The sequence below is a fragment of the Meriones unguiculatus genome, chromosome 10 (genome assembly GCF_030254825.1).
Source record: "Meriones unguiculatus strain TT.TT164.6M chromosome 10, Bangor_MerUng_6.1, whole genome shotgun sequence".
Taxonomy (NCBI): Eukaryota; Metazoa; Chordata; class Mammalia; order Rodentia; family Muridae; genus Meriones; species Meriones unguiculatus.
Window position 1 is genome coordinate 96,460,978 of NC_083358.1, and position 23,346 is coordinate 96,484,323.

Sequence of the window (23,346 nt, forward strand, 5' to 3'; positions counted from 1 at the left end):
GACATACCAGAACATACCTTTCTTCCTCCCACCTTCTTGTCATACTTAACCCACTGTTACTTTTGAGTTTTATTTGCAGCTGAACCTAGCTTTAACTTACATAATTTCTTTGGCTACAGCTACTTTTTTTTTCCCCCAGCCTACCTGTTTGCTTTGAATATGAAATGTTCTCCAGAAGCTCCTGTTGGTGGACACTAGGTCCCCCAACTGGTGGCACTAGTTAGGAGGTCTGGTAGGAGGAAATGAGTCATCAGAAGGGGGGCGGTGGCTTTGAAGCCTATCGTGTCTCTGCTCCCTTCCTGTTTCTTCCGTTCTGCTTCCTGGCTACTGAGAGGCGAGCAGTCTCCACCGCGAGCACCATGATACTCTGCGTTACCCTGGTCCCAAAGCAACGGATCTGGCTGTACGCTGAAACCATGAGCCAAAATAAATCTTCCCTTCTTAAAATATTGTTCTTCTAGGGTATTGTCACAGAGACAGAAAGTCTGACTAACACATCGCCTCCACCTTCTCTCCTTCTCCTGCCCTTCTCGAAGTACAGGGTACTGTAAAACTGTCAAACCTACAGGGATTGGGCAGCCCCTCTGCGTGGGTACAGGACACACCCAGAACACCCATGTTCTCAGCAAAAAGGAGATTTGTTACTCTGGAAGGGCGAGCAGGGGGTAGGCGGAGGCTGCATCTGGATCAAATAAAGCCAGACAGGGAGCAGCAGGAGCAGCAGGTGGGATTTTCAGTTTTGTTTTTTGTCGTTGTTTTGGGGCTTTTTTGTTTTGGTTTGGTTTTGCAGGAGTGGGTTTTTCAGGGGAAAAGTCAATGCAAGGGTACTTGGTAAATCCTGATTGGATGTGTTAGGCAAATAATGAATGTTGATTGTTGGACCTTGGTGTTTTGTCTCAAGAATGAGTCAGTGGCCAAATAAGGGACTAGACCTTGGGGACTAGCTTTAGGAATGCAATCTAACGGTTTAGCGAGGGAGAGGGAAAAGGGAAAAGGCCGTTGGTGCCGTGTTTGCCCTGCCCAGGCCTGTTCCAGAGCCCTTCAAAACCGTTGGCAGAAAACAGTCTTGGAATAGTCTTGTAGCTCAGTCATTTCACTTGAGGTAAAAACGCAGCTGCCTAACATGTCCAGCTACCTAATATGACCCAAGTCATTTCAAGAAACACTTACTGATAATCTACTAGTAACAGATGCACCAGACTTTGCACAAAGGATACAAAGATGACTGAGAAGCCACTGCCTGTGGGGAACTTGGATTATGGAAGATTCCCTTGGCATTCAAACTATAGGTTCAAATGAGTTCTGCTAAAGAGAAGTACTTAAGACAAAAGCAGGTTTAGGTAAACACAGGCTACCTCCTGGTATTTGCGCCCATTTGCCAGCAACTTATGATGACATGAGCATGATACATAGACTCCTCTTCAGGCCCTATGATGGGAGAGTCACTAGCAGTAGCCTATAATCAGCTCCGCTTCTACGTTCTGATCAGAATGAACCTGCCTTGTGCTATTAGAATACGCAGTCTCCAAACCTCCCTGGCCTGGCACAAGTTTCTCCCCCAATCCAAAATGTCTATGGCAGGTGTAGGCAGTTGCCCTCTTTGTTCTTACACGGAGATCAGAGCTCTTTTAATTCTGTGGCTCTTCCATCTTAAACCAAGGTCTCCACCATAACTCTCCATGGCTATTATGCTAGGGGAGGATAGTCCAGAAAACTGCTCGAAGACTTGCTTCGCCTCATCCTAGAAGCAGTACATTACTTCCTATAGAGTAGTAGCTAGACCAGAATTCTCAACCTGTGGGTCGCGACCCCGTGGCAACCCTCCCCTAAAAATATTTACATGACAGTTCATAACAGTGGCAAAATCACAGGTATGGAGCGGCAACAAAAATAAGTTTATGCTTGGGGAGTCACCACAACATGAGCAACTGTATTAAAGGGCCGCAGCATTAGGAAGGTTGAGAACCACTGGGCTAAAACAAGACATAGCCATACCTGCCTACGAGGGAGCTGGGACATGCAAACTTCCATGTCAGAAAATGAAGGTGGACCAGACAGGTGAAGTGGCACTCAGTACTCTGCAGATTTCCAATCCTAATCCCTTCCAAGGACTTCAGAAGCACTGAAATGCTGAAAAGCCTTCTTCCTCTTCTTCTTCTTCTTTTCTAATATTTAGCATCGTTTTGGATTCTAGCTGGCTGAATCAACTGTGTGCTCTCAGCTTTCTGTCCTCTTGGATCTGTTCCTACCCCTGTGTACCCCACGTGGCTTCTCCTAAACTGCGTTTGTGGCATCATGGGAAGCACCTGCAGGAGATCAGAGCTGAGGAAGAGAGAGAGAGAGAGAGCAGGGTCATTTCTCCCGCCTCTCTGCCCTGGGCCGGCTCCATACAGAGTTCTTTCATTGAGTTTTCCTCTTCTTAACGCTGGGAGTACAGGACTGTTTGTTTCCCTCCTTCATCCTGACTCCTGCCAGGTGTTTAATAATCAGACTCTGTCCTGTTTTCCGGTTGTTGCCACCTCTGGAGTTCCTTATAAAACGCAGGACTGCTTATGTCACTCCGCTCGTTGGAGACATCAGTGGCTCTGGATTATACCCGTTTCCAAGTAGCGCTCTTAAAGTGCAGACAGACAGAACTAATTTCAGTTCCCTCTGCAACACAGTATCTCTTCCTCTGAGCCTCTGCGAAGAAGACTAGGATAGAAAGTGCTCCCCGCCCCCACCGTGGCCTTCAGGCCTCAGCTCTAAGGTCACCCATCTAGAAAGCCTTCCAGAAACTCATTGAACTTGTTTGGACAGTGTCATCTTCTATCCCAGCCGTCTCCTTTCTCCACCACTTACCGATCACGGTAAGTGCACTACGACTCTCTGCTTTTCTCTCTGTCCTCCGTAGGATGGGCATCTGTGATGCATCTCAGATCTATGAGGTGCTCAATGCATCATAGGAATTCAGTAATTACCAGAAAGTTCCTGAATGCCACTGAGACGTTTGAGCCCTCCTCGGACAAATGTCACCTCTCATTCAATGACAAAAATCAGAAGAACCTTCTGTATACATTTGCAAATTTGCAGTGCACAATCCTGGATGTGCACACACAGGTTGTGTGTGTGGGGGGGGGGGGGTGGGTGTGTGTGTGTGTGTAGGCCAACATCAGGTGTTTATATCAATCATTCTCCGATGCCTTTTTGAGACAAGGTCTCTCATTCAACCTAGAGCTTGCCAGTTTGCTTAGACTGGCTGGCCAGCAGGCCCCAAGAATCCTCTCTCTGCATCCAATACCCCAATGTTATTAAGGTTTGAACTCTCTCTCTCTCTCTCTCTCTCTCTCTCTCTCTCTCTGCTTTCAGGCCATCTCTTGGGCTTTCTCAGGCTACTTGTTCTTGGAAGCCTTTGCCACCGTCTCCCCCTCCATCTGCCCATTAACTATTCTCCAGAGCAACTCATTCCTACCCGCCTTTTGGGCTTCCGCCATCTGTGAATACCACAATTCCCAAAAGTGTATTTTCAACCTTAACCTTTCACAGTCACAAAGGCTCAGCCTTGCTCTCTGCAAACAGCTCAGATACTCATTTCACCCATTCCCAGTCTGCCCTCCTGCTCGCCATGCTCAGTCCCTGTATCTACAGATTACAAACCTCAAAGTCCACCCCCTCTTCTCCCCCACCATCCCACAAGGCAGCCATCTTCCACTACCAAATTCCCTTGTTAAACCCTGTCGAAGTCTTTTTTTTCCCCTAGAACACCAGCTGGAACACCTCCTACTTTCTCCCAACTCCTAAACGTTCTTCAAAGTCCAAAAAGCTGCTTACCTTCAATTCATCACTTCTTCTGAGTTCTGCTTAGTTTCAACTTAGGTGGGTTTTTTTTTGTTTTGTTTTGTTTTGTTTGTCTTAGGTTTTGTCTTTTTAACACTGTTATGTATTACTCTTGTGTGTGACAGAGAGATGTGTAGATGGAAGTGTGCATGTCATGGTGGTGTTTGGGACCCCAAAGACAACTTTGTGGAGCTGGTTCCCTTTCCACTCCCACGTGGGTTCTCAGGATTGGAGCCGTATGGCGGAAACTCCGAGGACAGGCTCACACAGAGGTGCTTTGCCTGCTGACATCTCGCTGCGGCCCAGCTTTGGTGAACGTAGTTGCACGTGACCATGCCTCGCAGTGAAACCGTGGAGGCCAGAGGCCAACCTATGGGATTAGGTAGTTTCCACCGTGTGAGTTCTGGGGATCCAACTCACGTCATACATAGGACTTCGGGCAAGTTCCTTGGCCCACCGATCCATCTTGGACACCCCAGGACTGCAAAATTCCTAAGGGCAGTTGTTGTTGTTTGGGGGAGGGGAGTGTTGATTAAGGAAGCCAGCTAGTGACTGATGGTCTAGGCAAATAAATTATTTTATATGAATAAATAAAGGAGTGGGCTGGAGAGATGGCTCAGCAGTTCCAGAGGAACCTGGTTCAATTCACAAATCCACATGTCAGATCACGGCGGTGTATAACTCCAGTTTAAGAGTATCTGACACTATTTTCTGGCCTCTGTTGTTAGGGCACACATCTGGCACACAGGCGTCACAGGCAAGACACCCAGGTACGAAAACTGAATTTAAAAACGAGTGATTTTAAAAATGAGTGATCTAGGAAGATGAATCTTTTCAATTACACCTTTTACAGATGAAAAAGACAGATCCCAGGTTAGGGATGAAGCTCAGTTGTGAGGTGGCTTGCTAGCATGCATGGGAGTCCTGCGTTCAATCCCTAGAGCTGCCTAAACATGAGAGGGCGGCACAGTCCTATTCCTGTAACATCCTTGGCCACGGGGGAAGTTTGAAGCCAGCCTGAGCTGAAAGACCCTGGCTAAAAACAAACAAGCAAACAACAGTAACAACAAACAACCCTCCCCCCCCCGAAAAAAACATTATACAGCTAAGTTAGGGTGTGTGTGTGCGCGAGTGTGTGTGTGTGTGTGTGTGTGTGTGTGTGTGTGTGCAGGCAGGCAATAGTTATTCATCTAAGGAGAAATTTTTAAAGTATACCTTCAGATCTGACTTCATGTGTTATGGTTCACGGTTTGGACAGATTCTAAAGGGGAAAGTATTTTAACTCCACTGGTCCTTTTTCTTTCCTGGGTGACAGGAATTAAATAAACAAGGCATCGATGACAGGAAACACTCGGCGCAGCCCCGTGCTTGGCACTTGCTGTGCTCACGACACATTTTAATCCTTTCCTTTCTCCTACCTGACTTTCACCTAACGTTTAAGCTCTAGTGAATTTAGAGTCCCCTTCAAAGAATCTTAGGTTTGGGAGTCTATCTGCCTTCTATGTATCTTCAAACTCCAGAGGCCATGAAATCACTGGAGGGGGGAGGGGAAGAAAGGGAGGGCGGTGCGAGCCCAGAAAGGAAAGGCGCAGAGGAAGCTGCAGAAGGAAGCTTTTTCGGCCGGGTTTGTCTTTTTTTAACCCCGGGGAGGCGTGACGAGCTCCCTGCCGTCGCGTGTTAGCTTCCCCAGCTTCCCCCGGCTCCTCCGCCCTCCGCGGGCCGCCCGCTTCCGCGCTGGGTGCGCTGCAGGCCGCGGCCGCTAGGGGCGGCCGGGGCCCGGGGGCGGCGGCGACCGTTTTCCTAGCGGCGCCTCTCCTCGCTCGCGCTCAGACGGGCGGCGGCGGCGGCACCGAGCGGGCGCCCCGTCCCCGGGCGAGCTGCACGGCGACCGCTCCGCGCGGGCGGCCGGGGTCCGCGCTGCAGCCAGCCGGTGCGCTCCGGCCCGGGCGGCCGCGACAGGCGGCCCCGGCTCCCGCCGGCCCGCGGCGCCCCCCGGCCGCGCCCCCACGCGCTGCCCGCGGCCCGGGCCATGGGGCTGGGCGGATCCGAGGCTCGGCCGAGCTGAGGCGGCGGCGCCCGATCGCGCAGCCCGCTCGCCGGCGCCTGGCCCTCACGATGATGAAGAAGAAGAAGTTTAAGTTTAAGGTGGACTTCGAGCTGGAGGAGCTCTCCTCCGTGCCCTTCGTCAACGGGGTCCTCTTCTGCAAGATGCGGCTGCTGGACGGCGGCAGCTTCACCGCCGAGTCCTCCAGGTAACGAGTCCCGGGAGCCGCTCGCCCGCGCCCGCGCGCAGGCAGGGGGCTTGCCGCGCGCTCAGCATCCCTTTCCTTGCTTGCCCCCTCTGCTCTGTCGAGCCGCCAGCCCGGTGAGCTCATCGTCCTCCAGGGACGAGTCGTAGCTTGATCAGGGCATCGGAAGAACGGCAGCCAGTGCTTCGCCGTGGGTTGGTCCGTTTGGCCTGGACTCCGGCGCTCCTGGCTCCAGGTGGCCCCGGTGTCTGCTTTCCTCCCGCCTCTCCAGGACCGGGAGTGATGGAGACACACAGAGAAAGGATGCGTCTGGTTTCTCCGAAGACATCCCTATTATTATTATTATTATTATTATTATTATTATTATTATTATTATTTTGCAAAATACAAAGTAGATCTTAAAGCTTTGAGAAGCAAAAATGACCCAAACTGTTCCAGTTTCCAAGAACGTCTACTCGGAACCGCCTGTGGTTGACATAATTTCTGTGACTCTGCTGTGACTTAGGGTGGCCCAGGAGAGGGTTTGGGATACGCCTGGTCGGACTTGTCTTGAGTCAAGTGTTCCTGGCTACAAGACTGTAGTCTTTGGCTCTCCAGTTAATGCGCTTATATTCTCAATTACCCATCTTCAAGTGGCCACTAGTGGGTCTCAGAATGGTGGACTTAGAATCAAGAGAGACCAGAGCCTGTCCTCATTTTGAAATAAGGCACTGTGAGAGAATCTGTCAGCAGGTGACAGAATGCAGCCGTGTGTGGCAGGATTCCTCGAGTGATGTCAGGGCAGCCCAAAGATTGATAAATCTCCCCTTAGGTATTTTTCTCTACAAGAAGGCAGAAAGTTGGAAGACGTTTTGGAATGAACTTTTAACTTCTTAAAGTCGAGGAGAAGGCTTAATAGCCAACATATATTTCCTCGCTATATACTTAATTTTTACACTAAAAATATTCTTTGTATCTGCCATCCCATTAATAATGTAAAGGAAATAATGTCAATGGGTTATGGGATGGAAGCCAGAAAATTGCCCTCTGTAGCAGTAATGAAGCCTATTGAAGCCAGAAAACGCCAAATTGCCTAAATGAACGGATTGTGAAGCAAGTGCTATTGATCCTCAAAATTACAAAGAAAAGAAAATGTCCACTGAGGATAATTTTTAATATTAAACTGTGATGACAAACCTGTAGGCATTCAGCTAATTGATTATACTACAACCATCTTAACACTACTGTCTGAGGACAATGAACTGTGAATATATATATATTCATATAGACTTACATATATTCATATATACTTATATGTTCATATATAGTTATATATTCATATGTATATAACTAGCTCTTGTGATGGAAAAGCCTAAGGTAGTTCTGAACGCCACATGGGGTTCAAGTGACAGCCTTACCCTGAAGCCTAGATAGAGTTTTTCTGCAGGGTTCCTACCCCCTCCCCCAACCTGGATCTGATAGTCTGGGGCTTCTGACCCAGGTGGTGACGCCTGGTGGTCAGAACTTGCTCTACCACCTTCTTTCTCTTCTACTTCCTTTCCTGCCTGGAGCACAAGCCAAATCATCAATCAGAAGCAGTCTCTCCACCCACCCGCCCCCAGTAAACACGTCCACTGGGTCTTTTAAACGTGCTTTCTTATTTACTACCCTAAACGGGGCTATGAGGTAAAGGTTCATATTGTGCAAGTAAATGGACTGAGTCTTAGGAGACATACCTTCCCAAGATCCCCTCCTATCTGATCACATAATGCCAAGATTTTGGCCCAGGTCTAGCTAGCTTCAAACAGCATCATTCCAGACAGAAGGAAAAGGTGTGTGCTGTTGAAGAGATTCTGAATTGGTGACTGCCTAATAATTTAAGGTTGCAAAGGCTATAATTTGATTTCTCCTCAGCAGGGGGAAAAAAAATCAAGTAGCTCATGTTAAACAAACCCTTCCTCTAACTAAAATCTGGCTTTATTGAGAGAAAAAGGTACTATAACTAGCCAAAATAATAATAATAATAATAATAATAATAATATAGTCTGAAGGGACTGATTTGTGATAAGAGTGTGTGCTTTTGAAGCTGGTTGGTGAGTTCGTGTATAAAAGCTAAGAGCAATAGCTTAGAATGAGATGAGTCTAAGAAAAATCTCCGTTCCGCGGTGGGAACCTACATGGTTTCACTGAGGTGTTCATGGCGAAAATTTGGAAAAGTTAACAGTCAGTGATTTGAGGTTGTCTTGAGGATTTCCTAGGACAGTGCGCCTGCAATATTTACAGTACTTTGGCATTCGGTAATGAACAAGTTTACCTAGATGATCTACAAAGTCCTTTATCCTACCAAAGTGTTGGCTTAAGGGTTATCCGTTGAGCAAAGAATAGTGTTGCAGACCTCAGACCCAGAACTTGGGAAGCAGAAGGAGGCTAGCCTGGACTACATGAGCCAACCGTAAAACATGCATGTATACACACACACACACCAATAAAAGAAAGATACCTGGATTTACTGGGAGAAATAGAAAACCTGAAATAATTGAAATTATATAACTTAAATAGCAAGTGCTAGTCTAGACAATCCATCTTTAAAATGCTAGATTTTAACTTGAGAGTTACTCCAGGGGATCCTTATGAATCAGAAGTGGTCAGCACTAACATTTCTCCCCTAGCAATATGGAATGACTTCTGTGTAAAAGAATTAAAGCAGGCCGAAGACCACCATATTAGAAAGGCCTGCTGACAAGATTGCCTTTATGATGAAGGTGGCTTACTGTGCTTGGACTGTTTGTATAAGCCATGTGGTTCATGCTAAATGCCTTCTGAGAGTTTGGATCCCACTAAACAGAAGACATTTGCCTAAACCACGAATCCTAGTTAAACCTTCTGTGATTCCTTGATAGACAGCACATTGCCCCAATCCAGTGCTAGAGACGCTGTGAGCTGATTCTGCTGTGCATCCCAGAACTATAACATCTTCATCGATGAGTACAGGTGTATGCCGAGTCCATTAAGTTCTAAGAATTGCCAAGCCCTCGGCATGTAGGGACCCAATACAAAATAATATCTGTGCTGTGAGAGAAGAGTTTAGTGGACGCACAGATGGCTACACACCAAACACACACACACACACACACACACACACACACACACACAACTTGGCTTTGTTCAAAAAGGAAACCTGCGGATGATTCGTTGCTCACCAAATGTCACTTAAGCACTTAGCGGGCTTCTAGCTCTCTGGAGGGATGTGAAAAGCAAAGCAAACACACGGGTCCATGAGGGAATTACCTCTGATGAATGAAATTAGAGCATAGATGTCTGCTGCCTGGTCAGTGGGAGACATATGGCTTACTACTTCCTCAATGGGTCAGGCGCTGTGTGAGTTTTGAAAAGGAAGAGGCCTTTATTTACCGCTGGGATGGTTGCTGAAGCCTGCATTCGGATTTGAGCTGAACTTGCCAAGAGGATGGATTTGCACTGAGAAGAGAGTGGGGTGGGAGGACAGCTTGAACAAGCCATTAATAGAGCTGGTGTTACAGCAGCCTGATGGCAGAGAGTTCCCATGAACAGAGGCAGCAGATAATATTAGAAAGGGGCTTTGAATGACGTTGTAGGGTTTGAGTTCCCTGATCAAAGGATAGAATTCAATCCTGGGTTCTTGAGCTTTGTTGTAACGTGATTAAAGTGGAATTTAAGCTGGCTGGCGGCCTGCCGCTGTTTGGATTCAAGTGGGAATAGATAGATTAGAGATGGAGAGACAAATGAGAGGCTGTGAAAACAACCTGGTCTAGTGAGAACCTGAACGCGGGCTTTTGGGTCAGTAACTGACAGGTGATAATGCAGTGGCCTCCTTTTAGCATTGGCTGCAGTAAGGAAGTCAAGGAAATGCCCTTTTGGTTTTGTTTGAGAGGAACATTGTACGTGGCTGTAGAGAAGTGGTTCTCAACCTGTGGGTCAAGACTCTCACCAGGGCTGGGTATCAGATAGCCTGCCTATGGGATATTTACATTACAATTCATAACAGTGGCAAAATTACAGTTACAAAACAGCAGCAAGCCCCTCCCCCAGCCAGGATTTCTCTGTGTGGCCTGGCTGTCCTAGAACTCACTGTGTAGACCAGACCAGCCTTGAACTCAGGGCTTTGCCTGACTTTGCTTCCCAACTGCTAGGTTTAAAAGGTGTGTTCCATCACACCCGGCATAATTAAATCATTTTATGCTTGGGGGTCACTACGAGATGAGGAACTGCATTAAAAGGTCCCAGCATTAGGAAAGTTGAGAACCACAACTGTAGAAGATTTGAAGATCTAAGTTGTGTGCTTAATTTAGTACATCTAAGGTGACAGTGGGCCTGACAACCTATTGAAGACACAGTTCTTTTGGAACATGGATTTCTTACATCCTTGGCCTCTGGGAGCTGTATAAACCTATTTATCCCAGTTAGAATATCCTTACTCTGTTTTGCCTGTTTATAGATAATTAGTGAAAAATGAATTTTAGAAGGATATAGATTCCCCTGTGAAAGTTTAATCAGTAAAAAAAAAAAAAAAAATGGTTGGGAAAAAGCATAAAGGTCTTGATTTTAAAAATGGTTAAGGCAAGTGATTAGGTCTCACCACAGTTAAGAAAACATGTGGAAAATACATCAAACTGTTATAAGCAGTCTACTCAGTTGAAGCCAAGCGGCTGCCTAATAAAACATTTTTGAAGACCTTTCAGAAAAACAGAACATTGTATTATTTGAATCTTTCCAAAACTCCCCTTAGTAAAGCGTGTAAATCACTTTTAAAGCTCACTGGAGTTATGAGGACATGTTTAATTCTGGTCTGTTTAAACAAAGGAATGATGGGAGGGGAATTTCCCTACATGCCTGTGATTTCCCTGTTTGCCGTGTGTGTGTGTGTGTGTGTGTGTGTGTGTGTGTGTGTGTGTGTGTGTGTGCTGGTAACTTAGTAAGTTTCCGAGTTTCACATGAGCTTATGGAAAAACACATGTGAACTCAGGGAGTATCCGGGAAGCTGATGAGTGCATCTGTGTATCGGATCTCTGGCTTTGTAAACAAGCTAAAAGGATCTCTTTTTTCTTTGTGCCAGAGAACATCTTTGTTTTCAAGATTTTAATTCACTGCACATTGTGTGCCTCTTTCTAGTTAATTTTTGCCTTATTGCAAAAGGAAAACTGTTTTCATCTTGAAAAACTTAGAGAAGCAAAAATAGCAAAGATTGCTGGTAAATAAACCCTGCAGAATTCACCACCATTATTAGTATTTTGGTATGTAACCTAGCATCCATTGGCCCTTATACATACATACATACATACATACATACATACAGGACTATGTATATATATACACACACATACATACTATCCACATACACAGTGATCGCTGATATATATTTGTTTGTTTGTTTGTTTGTTTTTAGGCAGGATCTCACCATGTAACTCTGGCTGACCTGGAATTTATATGTAGGCCAGATTAACCTCCAACTCACCAAGATGCCTCTCCCCTCCCCCACAAATGCTGAATTTAAAGGCCTGGCCACTCATCTTTTTTGAACCAAAATGAGATCAGGCTATACCTAAAATATTTTCAACTTATCTTTTATATCATTAAAAAGTCAACTATAAAATATTTCAAATAGCTACCTATTTCTCAATTGTGTTAATTCCAGTGATTAAACTAAACCCTGAGAAGTAATTTTCTTCCTTCCTTTTTGTTAATAATTTTATAAACTATAGGAAGCATCTTTATAACCAGCATAGTACACATGTGTTATTATTTAGGATTGGTGTCTAGGAATGGAGTTATTGATTGTCACACAATTTTTAAGGTCTTTGACATGTATCACTAACTTCCCTTTCATTGCCTTAAGATGACTTTTAAGATAAGAGAAGCACTAATAAGCAGCAAATATAAAAAGTAACCAATATTTATTCATTTGTTTTGGCCTGGGTTTTATAATAGGGTCTCACTACATAGTCCTGGCTGACCTGGACATCACAGAGATCTACCTACCTCTGCTTCTGCCTTCCAAGTATTGGGATTAAAGATGTGTACCACCAAGCTGGGCTAATGTTTTGTTTTTTCAAATACTTCTTCCACACCGAGATCACAAGTAACCAAAAGTAACCAATATTGTAAAATGCTATTTGACTATAAGGTGGAAACTCTATGTCCTGAATCCAGCCTTCCGTCTTCTAGGTATATATCCCAAGGTAATGAAAGATACCTATGCTTAGTAGCCAAGACATTGAAACAACATTTGTGTCTACAAACAGGTGACCAGATTTAAAAGAAAAAAAGTGGCATATATGATGGCTTTTTATTCTATCTTCAAAAACAAAGAAATTCTGAGCCAGGAGGACAGTATACTAAATGAGAAAATCCGAGTACAGAAAAACGGATACTGCATGACCTCATGTCTATGTGAGCGATAAAAAAAAAAAAAAAAGGTGAGGTGATCACCTATTGAGGCAGTCTAGTCTACACAGAGAAAGGCCCTCTCTCAAAACAAAACAAACTGTGTTCATTTTAGGGTGTTCACCTTGAGGGGATGCATCAAACAGCGATAGACCCAAAGAAGATAGTGGATTCTGAGGATTCTGGAATATTGCTAATAACCAAGGACATGGGTTAGTCTTAAAGTTTATACCTTCAAAAATTAAAATGGCGAACGTATATTTGTGTATCTCTTACCATCTTGTTTTTGTTTAATCCTTGCAAAATCACTTTAATATAGATAGGAATGTTCCTCCTCTTGGCTTAGGAGATATGTCAGGTGCCATGATGCAGATTTTTTTAAAAATAAAATAAGTGGCTTAAATGAAACAAGTTCTGTCTCACATGAAGTCCAAGGAGACTTAGTGAACACAGCCTCTTTCCAGAGGGTCAGGTAGCTGTAGGTCTTGGAGATGGCATCAAAGGTGGCCTTGGCAAAGTTGCCCACAGTGGCAGTGCAGCCCCTGGCTGATGTGTAGCAGTCATCAATACCGGCCAACATCAGTAGCTTCTTGGGCACAGGAGCAGAGACGATGCCAGTGCCTCTGGGGGCAGGGATGAGATGCACCAAGACAGAGCCACAGTGGCCTGTCACCTTGCTTGGAAAAGCATAGGGCTTACCAGTCTTGCAACCCCAATAGCCTCTCCACAAAAGGATGATGGAAAGTTTGACCAAAATGATGGCCCCCTCGGATGGCAGTGTCTACCTCCTTGGAGACCTTAACACCAGGACCAACGTGACCATTGTAGTCTCCAATAGCGACAAAAGCCTTGAACCTGGTCTGCTGGCCAGCACGTGTCTGCTTCTGCGCTGGCATGATCTCTAGAGCCTCATCCTTTAGGGATGCACCCAGGAAAAAGTCAATAATCTCAGATTTCTTAATGGGCAGAGAGAACAGATAAGTCTACTCCAAGGACTTTATCTTCAAATTCTGAACCAGGTGCTCTAGCTTGGTGACAGGGATCCACTCCTTGTCTTCAGCTTTACCTTCATGAGCCCCGAGGCCTAAGTTAACTGCTGCCAAATCCTCTAGGAAGCCCGCTGTGGCCTCCTAATCCTGGGCCACTGGGCCCGTCTGCTGCACCGGCGTCATCTGCTATTCGATGTTTTCCAGAAGAAGAAAAAAAGGAGAAGAAACGTTTTATTTTGTGTGCATAGGTGTTTTGCTTGCATGTCTGTGCATTGTACCAGCAGTGGCCAGAAACACAACAAACAAAAAGAGCAGCTGAGCCTCCCTCCCAGACTGTCTTAGATAGCTCACAAATATTCACACACAGGTGCACACAGGGATGGACACACATACACAGTTTAAAAAAGAAAAGCTGTCCACTCTCCTTTATAGCATGTGGATGAGGGTATACGTGCATCCTAATGAAAGGGAATAACAGGAAGGCAGACACGCATGTGGATAAGGAATGATGGGTGATCCCATCAAGTGAGAAATCAGAGCTCAAAGTTTTGAGATGGTAGGTAGAGCCATACCTAGTTGCCTGTGTGGTACCAACTACGTAGAAGCTGAGACAAGAGGATCATGAGTTCAAAGCCAGGCTGGGTTATACAGAGAGGTTATGAGCCAATGAAGGTTTGACACTTAGCCTATATAATAAAAGCCATATAGTTATTTTATAGTTACTTTATGTGTGTGTGGGGAGGAAGGATATGTGTTCATGCGTCCCCATAAATAGGTGAGGCCAGAGGTCAGTGAGTATTGGATGACCCCTTTAATTGGCCTCCATCTTAGTGGGTGAATGTGTACCTATCTGTGCGTGCGTGCGTGCGTGCGTGCGTGTGTGTGTGTGTGTGTGTGTGTATGTGTGGAGAGCTGTACATGTGTGTGGAGGTAAGAAGTCAGCACTGGATGTCTTCTTCAATCACCCTCCACATCGTTTCTGAGACAAGGTTTCTCACCGGACCTGGAGCTCACCAATTCAGCTAGACAGCATGGCCATCAAGCCCTGAACACTCTTCTGTGCCTGTATCCCCAAGGCTGAGATTACAAACGTGCTGCCACGCCCACCTATTTACATGGTTACCAGGAAGCCAAACTCAAGTGGTCAAACCTTTGTGGCAAATACTGTTTACTGACTCAGCCATCTCTGTAAACTTCTTGATAAATTTCTTGACCTGAAACTGGCTGATTGCATCTGTAATTTTAGAAACTGTTTGTAGCTATGTTTATACATTTTTAGAATATTCATAAAGAGAAACAAAAAACCTTTTTGTTTAAAATGCATAGCCTAGTGTTTTGGTTGCTAAGCTTTATTCTTAAAACCTAATTTTTATATTCACTTAAACATTTGCATATGTATTCAGAAAGATATTTGTGTGACAGGGTCTGTATTTTCGTAGTAGTAGTATTTTTCTCTCTTTTAATCTCTTGAAAGAAATTTCATCCTTTCATAGAAAATGCAAAATTTTGGCCATGAATTAAATCCATAGTTTATAGAAACTTCTAAATTCTATAAAGTTATTCCCTTGTTTTCAGGGATATAAAAAGTATTTTTTTGTTCCTACATATGTTGTCAGGTTTTGAATGGACGTTATTTTTAGAGTAGTTTTAACCTCACAACAAAATTGAGCAGAAGGCACAGAAGTTTGTCATGTGGCCTCCAGGCTCCACAGAACACAGCATCCTCTGCTGTTCGCTCTAGACTTCATAGCACTCATCACAACTGACGAACCTACACAGGCAGCGTCATTACCACCCAGATCTACAGCTTGCGTTGGGATTCACAACTGGTGCTAGACATCCTCTGGACTTTCACATGAGCAATGATTACCACCATACAGAACATGTAGGATAGTTTCACTGCTTACATCACCCCCACCGTTCACCCCTTTCTTTTTCCCTCCAGCCTCCGGTCCTTTTACAGTCATATAAAAAAAGCTTTTGCCTTTTTTAGAATGTCATAATCCATAAGTAGATTTTTTTCATTTCTTATATCCTACCAGGATTTGTACCTTATTGAATTTGGGATTTCTTTGTTTAGTTTTCTTTTATTAAGTTGTCCTAGACTATGACGTATATTCCCAAATTTTTACTGTGGGTCTTTCCTTAAACTATTCTGGAAATTTTTTCCTATTGCATTTTTTTGGTGTCACCTGTATCTACATTGTTCTCTTTAAACAGTATGGAAATGGTGCTGAATGGAAGTTATAGTTACAGAAAAATGAACTCATTTTCTTTTTTTAAGATTTATTTATTTTTATGTAGATGAGTGCTCTATCTGCATGTACACCTGCATGCCAGAAGAGGGCATCAGATCCCAATATAGATGGCTGTGAGCTACCATGCGGTTGCTGGAAATAGAAATCAGGACCTCTGGAAGAGCAGACAGCCCCCTCAACTGCTGAGCCCTCTCTCCAGCCCCAATTCATTTTCTTGGATGAATGTGACAATTTTTAGATTGTACATATATGGGATGTACAGTGTTTTTCTTTCTTATCTGGGTATTTTCACTTAGGATACTATCTTCCAGGACACACTACAAATGAGTAAATTTCCTTCTTTTTTAAAAACACGCAGAGTGGGGTGTGTGTGTGTGTATGTGTGTGTGTGTGTGTGTGTGTGTGTGTGACATTTTCTTTACTCTTTCCTGTGTTGATAGACACTTAGGTTGTTTCCAAATCTTGGCTATTATGAATAATTCTGAAACAATAGTGGGATTGCAGGTGTCTCTTTAAAAATACTCATTTGAAACAGTTGTGATGCCACTTGTCCATAATCCCAGCACTTGGAAACCCAAGACAAGAGGATTATGAGTTCAAGATCCAGCCTGGACTACACAGCAAGACTCTAACTTCAAAAACCAAACTAAAACTAGCCAACCAAACAAAAGAACCCTGATTTTGTTTGCTTTGGGTATGTGTCCAAAAGTATGTATGGTTGCTGGATCATGTCATGGTTCTATTTAATTTTTTGAGGAACCTCCGTATCATTTTTCACAATGGCTTTACCAAAACCATACAACAGAATTCTCTCTTTTTTTTTTTCTACATCCTTATCAGTACTTAGTAACAATACTTTAGTTAGTGTAAATGTCATCTCATTTGGGTTTATATTTATAGTTCTCTGACATTAGTGGGAAGCACCTCTTTGTTAACTTGTTGGCCAATTGGTCAAACATTTGAGAAATGATTGTTCAAGCCTTTGGTCCATTTTTAATCAAGAATTTTTTTTTTCTTTTTCTGCTGCTATTGTTGAGTTGTGAATTCCTCACATGTTTTGTGTATTATTCCCTGGTTACATGCATGGTTTATAAATTTTCTTCCACTTCATGCAAGGAATGCATTTTCTCATAGGTATGTGTATGTGCTGTGTGGGTATGTGTGTACATTTTCACATGCGTGGCATTCATGTGTGTCTTCATCAGGATATCTGTCAGCCACAGAATGCAACTTTTTTCTTACGTGAAGCTATAGAGGCATTTTACAATGTTTATAGCATATTTACATAAGCAAGTAGGCGGGCATGATGGCACACAGCTGTAATCCCAGCACTCGGTAGGCAGAGGCAGGCGAATTTCTGTGAGTTCAAGCCTGGTGTACAAAGAAAGTCCAGGACAGCCAAGGCGACACAGAGCAACCCTGTCTCAAAAATAAAAAAAATAAAAAAAAGATTTAAAATAATCAAGTATTCAGTAAACACTTGTTTGAGTACCTACTATGTGCTAAGGAATGCTACATTTTATATGAACTTTCTCATTAGAAGAGTTCATGGTAGTAAAGAATTATCTGCTGACATCTCTGACTATTCAGTGTCTTTCTTTGCCTCATAATAGGTGACCCCTTCTGTCCAGGGCCAGTCCCTGCCTATGGTCTGGATTCTATTGTTTCTTACATTTCAGAGTTTTGTCTTCTCCAGTGCCATTTTTCATACCTGGCCAAATGGTGAATTTGGTCCCTATGCTATTTTCCACCCTCCCCCACCCCCACAGTACTAAAGAGTGCCTAACGAAATTTCCCACATGTTGAAATGAAATCTTTGCTCATGTCATGTCCTCAGTTTCTCTAAGTTTCCTCACCCTCACTTCATTCCTAACAGATTTGAAACAAGTTGTCCATATCTCTGTATCTATGCCTCATACTAATCTGCTTATAACCAAACTGCGCTCTCCAGCGTTATAGGTGACTTTTTGTTACTAAATCCAGTGACCCCTCTGTGGTCTGCATCATACCTGACCTCTCTGCCATGTCTAACAGTGCTGAACAGGCCTTTCTTAAAACTGTTTCTTGTTGCCTTTGCTGACGCCCTCATTCTTTTCTTCTCCTGTTGACCCTCCACCTCCTCTGCCTCCCCTGACCCTCTCCTGCTCTGGTACTGGTGGCCCTGCAGGCTGTCCTCTTCCCTTCCCCCCTTACCCCTCTTCCCAGATAGCCTTTCCCATGGTGAAGACTCACATTCGTGTTTTGAGTCCTTACCTCATTTTTTTAATTCTTTATTAATTACACTTTATTCACTTTGTATCTCCCCTGTGTTCCCCCCCTCCACCCATCCCAATTCCTCCCTTCCTCCCCACTCTGCATGAATGCCCCTCCCCAATTCCTCTGATAGGGGAGGTCTTCTTTTCCTTCCTTCTGAACCTAGTCAATTAGGTCTCATCAGGAGTGGCTGCATTGTCTTCTTCTGTGGCCTGGTAATGCTGCTCCTCCCTCAGGGGGAGGTAATTAAAGAGCAGGCCAATCAGTTCATGTCAGAGACAGTCCCTGTTCCTATTACTATGGAACCCACTTGGATACTGAACTGCCATGGGCTACATCTGTGCAGGGGTCTTAGGTTATCTCCATGCATGGTCCTTGGTTGGAGTATCAGTCTCAGAAAAGTCCCCTGTGCTCAGATTTTTTGGTTCTGTTGCTCTCCTTGTGGAGTTCCTGTCCTCTCTAGATCTTACTGTTTACCCCTTCTTTCATAAGATTCCCTGCACTCTGCCCAAAGGTTGGCCATAAGTCTCAGCATCCGCATTGGCATTGATAGTCTGCAGGGCAGAGCCTTTCAGAGGTCCTCTGTGTCAGGCTCCTGACTTGTTCCCTCTTTTCTCCTTCTGATGTCCATCCTCTTTCCCTTTCTGGATAGGGATTGAACATTTTAGCAAGAGTCCTCACTCTTGATTAGTTTCTTTAGGTGTGCAGATTTTAGTAGGTTTATCCTATATTATATGTCTATATGACTGAGTATATACCGTGTACGTCTTTCTGCTTCTGGGACAGCTCACTCAGGATGATCTTTTCCAGATTCCACCATTTACCTGCAAATTTCATGATTTCCTTGTTTTTTATTGCCGAGTAATATTCCATTGTGTAGATGTACACTTTAGACCCATCAGACTGGCTAAGATGCAAAACTCAAGTGACAACACATGCTAGAGAGGTTGTGGAGAAAGGAGAACCCTCCTTCACTGCTGGTGGGAATGTAAACTTGTACAACCACTCTGGAAAGCAATCTGGCGCTTCCTCAGACAACTAGGAATAGTGCTTCCTCAAGATCCAGCTATACCACTCCTAGGCATCTATCCAAAGAGGCTCAAGTACACAATAAGGACATTTTCTCAACCATGTTTGTAGCAGCCTTATTTGTAATAGCCAGGAGCTAGAAACAGCCCAGATGCCCCTCAGTGGAAGAATGGATACAGAAATTGTGGTCCACCTTACCTCGTTTTTTAGTTCTCTCCATCCACCTGTCAGCCTGCTAAGCATTTCCAAAAGGAAGACCCACTAGTCAAAGGAACCAGTGAGTGAGTAAGTAAAGACAATCTTGTACTGTGCAGTTTCCTGATGATATCACTGCCATGTTTGTGTTTCCTCAAGCCCAAAAAGTTGCTGGAATTGACCGATTTGTGTCTCTTTAGCATTGTAACTAAAAGTCAGTTTTATGGATCTAACTAATCCTCACAGTCTTAAAACACTTGTTTTTCCTTCAGTTCACAGAAGTTCCTTCTTTGTCAGGATCTACATGGCTTTAAAATAGGTAGATCTTGGCTGGAGGCTACGAGCACCAGCTGTTCTTCCAAAGGTTCTGAGTTTAATTCCCAGCAACCACATGGTGGCTCATAACTATCTATAGTGAGATCTGGTGCCCTCTTCTGGCCTGCAGGCACACGTGCAGGCAGAATGCTGCGTAATTAATTAATTAATAAACAAATAAATAAAATGCAAAACAATAACAAATCTCTATAAATTGGCTATTATTTTACTTTGGTGGGCAAACTGAAATAGAACTTACAAGTACATATTTCCTTAAAAATAACAGGCTCTAACATTTATCATAGAGCTCCACTGTACTCCAGAGCTGTTCAGAACAATGTGTAATAATTTATTTAGTCTCCCCAGGTTCCCATGAGGTGCAGGTACTAATCTCAGAGAGGGCACTGTGAATATGAGCAAATGCGCCAAAGAGGCCCCTGAGGCAGGGTTTGAACCCAGACTGGCTGTGGGATAAACACCTAACTTCCACGCTGTGCTTTTTAGCAACCAGCTTACATTTCTCATAGCAGATTTTCTTTTATCACTGTTTGTGAAAGGTGGAAAATGTCTTGAAAGATCAGGACATGGCGTAATTCTAAATATGCGTCTAGAGTACACATTTGCTGGTTATCGGAAAATGATAATGACATTGCTATAGTATTCAGGAGGCACAAAGATTGGCTCCGTCAACTTCCATTTTAGTTTATGTTTCAGTTTTCAACAACATTCTAGATTTCCTTCCATTCTGTAAAACACAAACAATGACCATCGAAACTTTATCTTCTTCTGAGTCCTCTGTTTATTCATGTTCGTTTCAGCAGCTTTATCATGTTATCACTGAAATGTTTGGCTTCCACAGTATCAACACAAATCACATTCCTTTGCTTTCTTTCTAGACAGTGGTTGAACAACCTTTCAAAACTCAAAGGAAGTTAATGACTCATCCAACAGAAAACAGTTACTAATGTGACTTTTATCTCAGTTGCCAAGTAGTTTGTGTGGGTTTCCATGGTAACCCATCAGCATAACAAATGTCACAAACTAACTTTGCAGCTTTTTTGATTTGTTTAGTTTGGACAGCTTTTTCCCAAGGTCTGTGTGTACACATGAAAGATTACCACAGAAAAATGTGAGTAATCAATCGCCTTAGGAACACAAATATATTTTCTTTTTTCTTCCTTTTTTTTTTTTTTAAGTCTCTGTAGCCCAGGTTAGCCTCAAACAAACTCGCTTAAGTTTTTTTTTTCTCCTGCTTGTTTCCCAAGTGCTGGGATTACAGGTGTGAGCAATACTCTCAGGTAGAGATCTCAGGGAGGTAGATTTGAGCAGGAATCATTAAGGAGGCCCTTGTAATAATTCAAGGAAATGATGTTAAGAGCCTCAATCGGGACAATGGTGCTAGACACAGGAAAGGACTTCATTTCTGAATAGTTAGAAAGTGATGGGCAGGAACTGATACCTGGTACCAGGTATTTCTGGACTGTTCGGTGAATGTTTACTGGGTTGGCAGGCTGTATTCATGGGATTATGTCAGTAGTATTGTATCTATGGGGTTGTCAGTTTGTGTTTTGTTTTGTTTGTTTCGGTTTGGTTTGGTGTTTGGTTTTTTGAGACAAGCTCTTTTTGCATAGCCCTGGCTTTCCTAGAACTAGCTCTGTAGATCAGGCTGGCCTTGAACTCACTGAGATCCACTTGCCTCTGACTCCTAAGCACTAGGATTAATGGCCTGTGTCAGCATTACCTCGCCTGTGATTGTTTGTTTTTAATAATTTCTGAGTTTTTGTCCAATAAGGTGTCTTTGTTACACACAGCATGAAGTAGTTAATAGACAAGTAAACTTCCACAAATCTAGTTCTCCAAGCCTGACCTCTTGGCTTACAAGGCTGTCCTATATAAGGACCTGTCCAGAGTCCCTCGAATACGCTGTTGGTCTGATACTTGGGAGGCAGAATTAATGCAGCTGGATGCCATTTTAATCTATAGGAAGTGAACCTGGCATATTTGTGGGTGGGGCTATCCTAATAGGTAGTTTATACAATAGATTCCAAAGCGTAGGTCCATGCAGTAATCTTGTTTCATTTTGTTTGATGGCTTTGTTTTTTGAGATGGAATATCACTATGTAGCACAGGCTGGCCTTAAGTTCATGATCCTCTTGCATCAGCCTCCCAAGTGCTGGGATGCATGATGGCAAAGGATTCTGGGATTCACATTCCACACAGAAGTAGTATTGGGACTCTCAAATTTCTAAGTATGGGAGTGAGCAGATTTGGGATGTGTCAGAATTTGGCTCATCTACACATAATAGAACCTAAAACAAGCATTTTAATAATAAATTTAGGAAGTATAAATGGAGTCAACTCGGACTTCAGGCTTACCTGGTCCCCACTTTCTGTCTTTCTCTGTATTATCACCAGGCAGCTTTTCATGCAGGTGGCTTCGTGGTCATAGCTTCTGACACGCACAACCACTCTCAGGGCAGTTTTCAGACAGAGTAAGGAATAGAGGGTAAAAGGACAGTTTCCCTTACTTTCCAGTGGGCTCTAAAGATAACACGTTAACATAGAACCAACTCCTTCTCCCCCCTAGCTGCAAAGGACGTTTGTAAAATAGGCTTAACTGGGTATAAAAGCAGATCTGCTACAGAAGAGGAGAAATACTGGATAAGCAACTGGCAGTCTCCACATACGCTCCTGAGCAAACGACTTGACTAGTTCAGCTACCTAGTTAATGCGGTGAGTCAGCAGATTGCTGGTGAGAACCATGAGACACAGATGTATGCCCTCAGTTCTTCTAGGGTGGGGTACCAGGTAGGCCCAACAGTTAACAGATGGATACTCTGCATCCAAGGGCTAAAGAAAGTGGTTTGGCTGTATGTGCTTATGCACATATGTAAGTATGTACTTATGCACACATGTAAGTATGTGCATAATACTTAAAACATCAGAGCAAAAAGACAAGGAGACAGGAACATGATGGGATTGAGAACAAATACCCACAAAAGTAGGAAGGGGCAGGACTAGTTCAAGAATGTATAGCACAGGGCAAGTATGTCAGGAAAGCCTGTCAGGGGGACAGCATGGTGGCATGGCGGGTAAAGGTGCTTGCTGCCAAGGTTGCCACCCTGAATTCCACTCCTGGAATCTGCATGGTAGAAAGAACTGGTACATGCAAGCTGTCCTCTGAGCCTCACACACATGCTAGAGCATGTTTATGCTGACATACATATACTCAAAGACATAAAAACACATTAACTAACAATGAATTTAAAGGAGCCCGTCAGATGTGGTAACCTGCTGCTCACTGGTGAGCGGGATTTCAGTGGGGTGCTAGGATGTCGGAAGCTAACCGGGAAGTGAGAGAACATGGAGCGGGCCTACTCTAGACAGTGCCTTAAATGCAACACAATTCTTTCCACCTCAGTGAAGTTGGATGCGCTCTTTAGTGTCCCTCTGCTCCTTTCCTAAGGAAATGGAGCTGGGTTGGGATGTGTAGAATGTGGTGCCTGCTGTACTGAAAGCACTCGGGAACTACTGTCAGCATTGTCGTCAGAGGGGACGTCCGCAGGTAGGGGAGGACTGTAGAAGAACCGTTTTCCCTGGAAGGTACAATACCATACTCTTCATTAAAGCCCACTCCTTGTGTGCTGTAATTTCTACCCATATTTTTATTGCTCTTATTAACCCAGTTTCTCCCCATGTCTACCAGACTTACTGTTGGCCTCCTCCACTCCCTAGATAAACTAGATAAACGTGAAGCACTTCCCTCTTAGTTATATTTTAAAGACAACAGGTACACTGAGAGCCCACTTGGTATCTTGAATTTTGTCCCTCAGGCTGAAGCTT

General features: G+C 43.9%; 1 protein-coding gene and 1 pseudogene across 2 annotated transcripts in view; one reads left to right on the forward strand and one right to left on the reverse strand.

The window, feature by feature from the left end:
* Positions 1 to 5,931: 5,931 nt before the first annotated feature.
* Positions 5,932 to 23,346, forward strand: part of Eeig2 (EEIG family member 2) — a 48,573-nt gene continuing 31,158 nt past the window's right edge. The window contains exon 1 of one of the 2 annotated variants that reach the window (XM_021631710.2): positions 5,932 to 6,068. In XM_021631710.2, the coding sequence (XP_021487385.1) occupies positions 5,932 to 6,068 (137 nt within the window). The remainder of the gene's footprint in view (positions 6,069 to 23,346) is intronic. The other variant, XM_060392878.1, reaches the window with a different exon arrangement.
* LOC110545490 (small ribosomal subunit protein uS5-like) lies at positions 12,775 to 23,200 on the reverse strand (annotated as a pseudogene).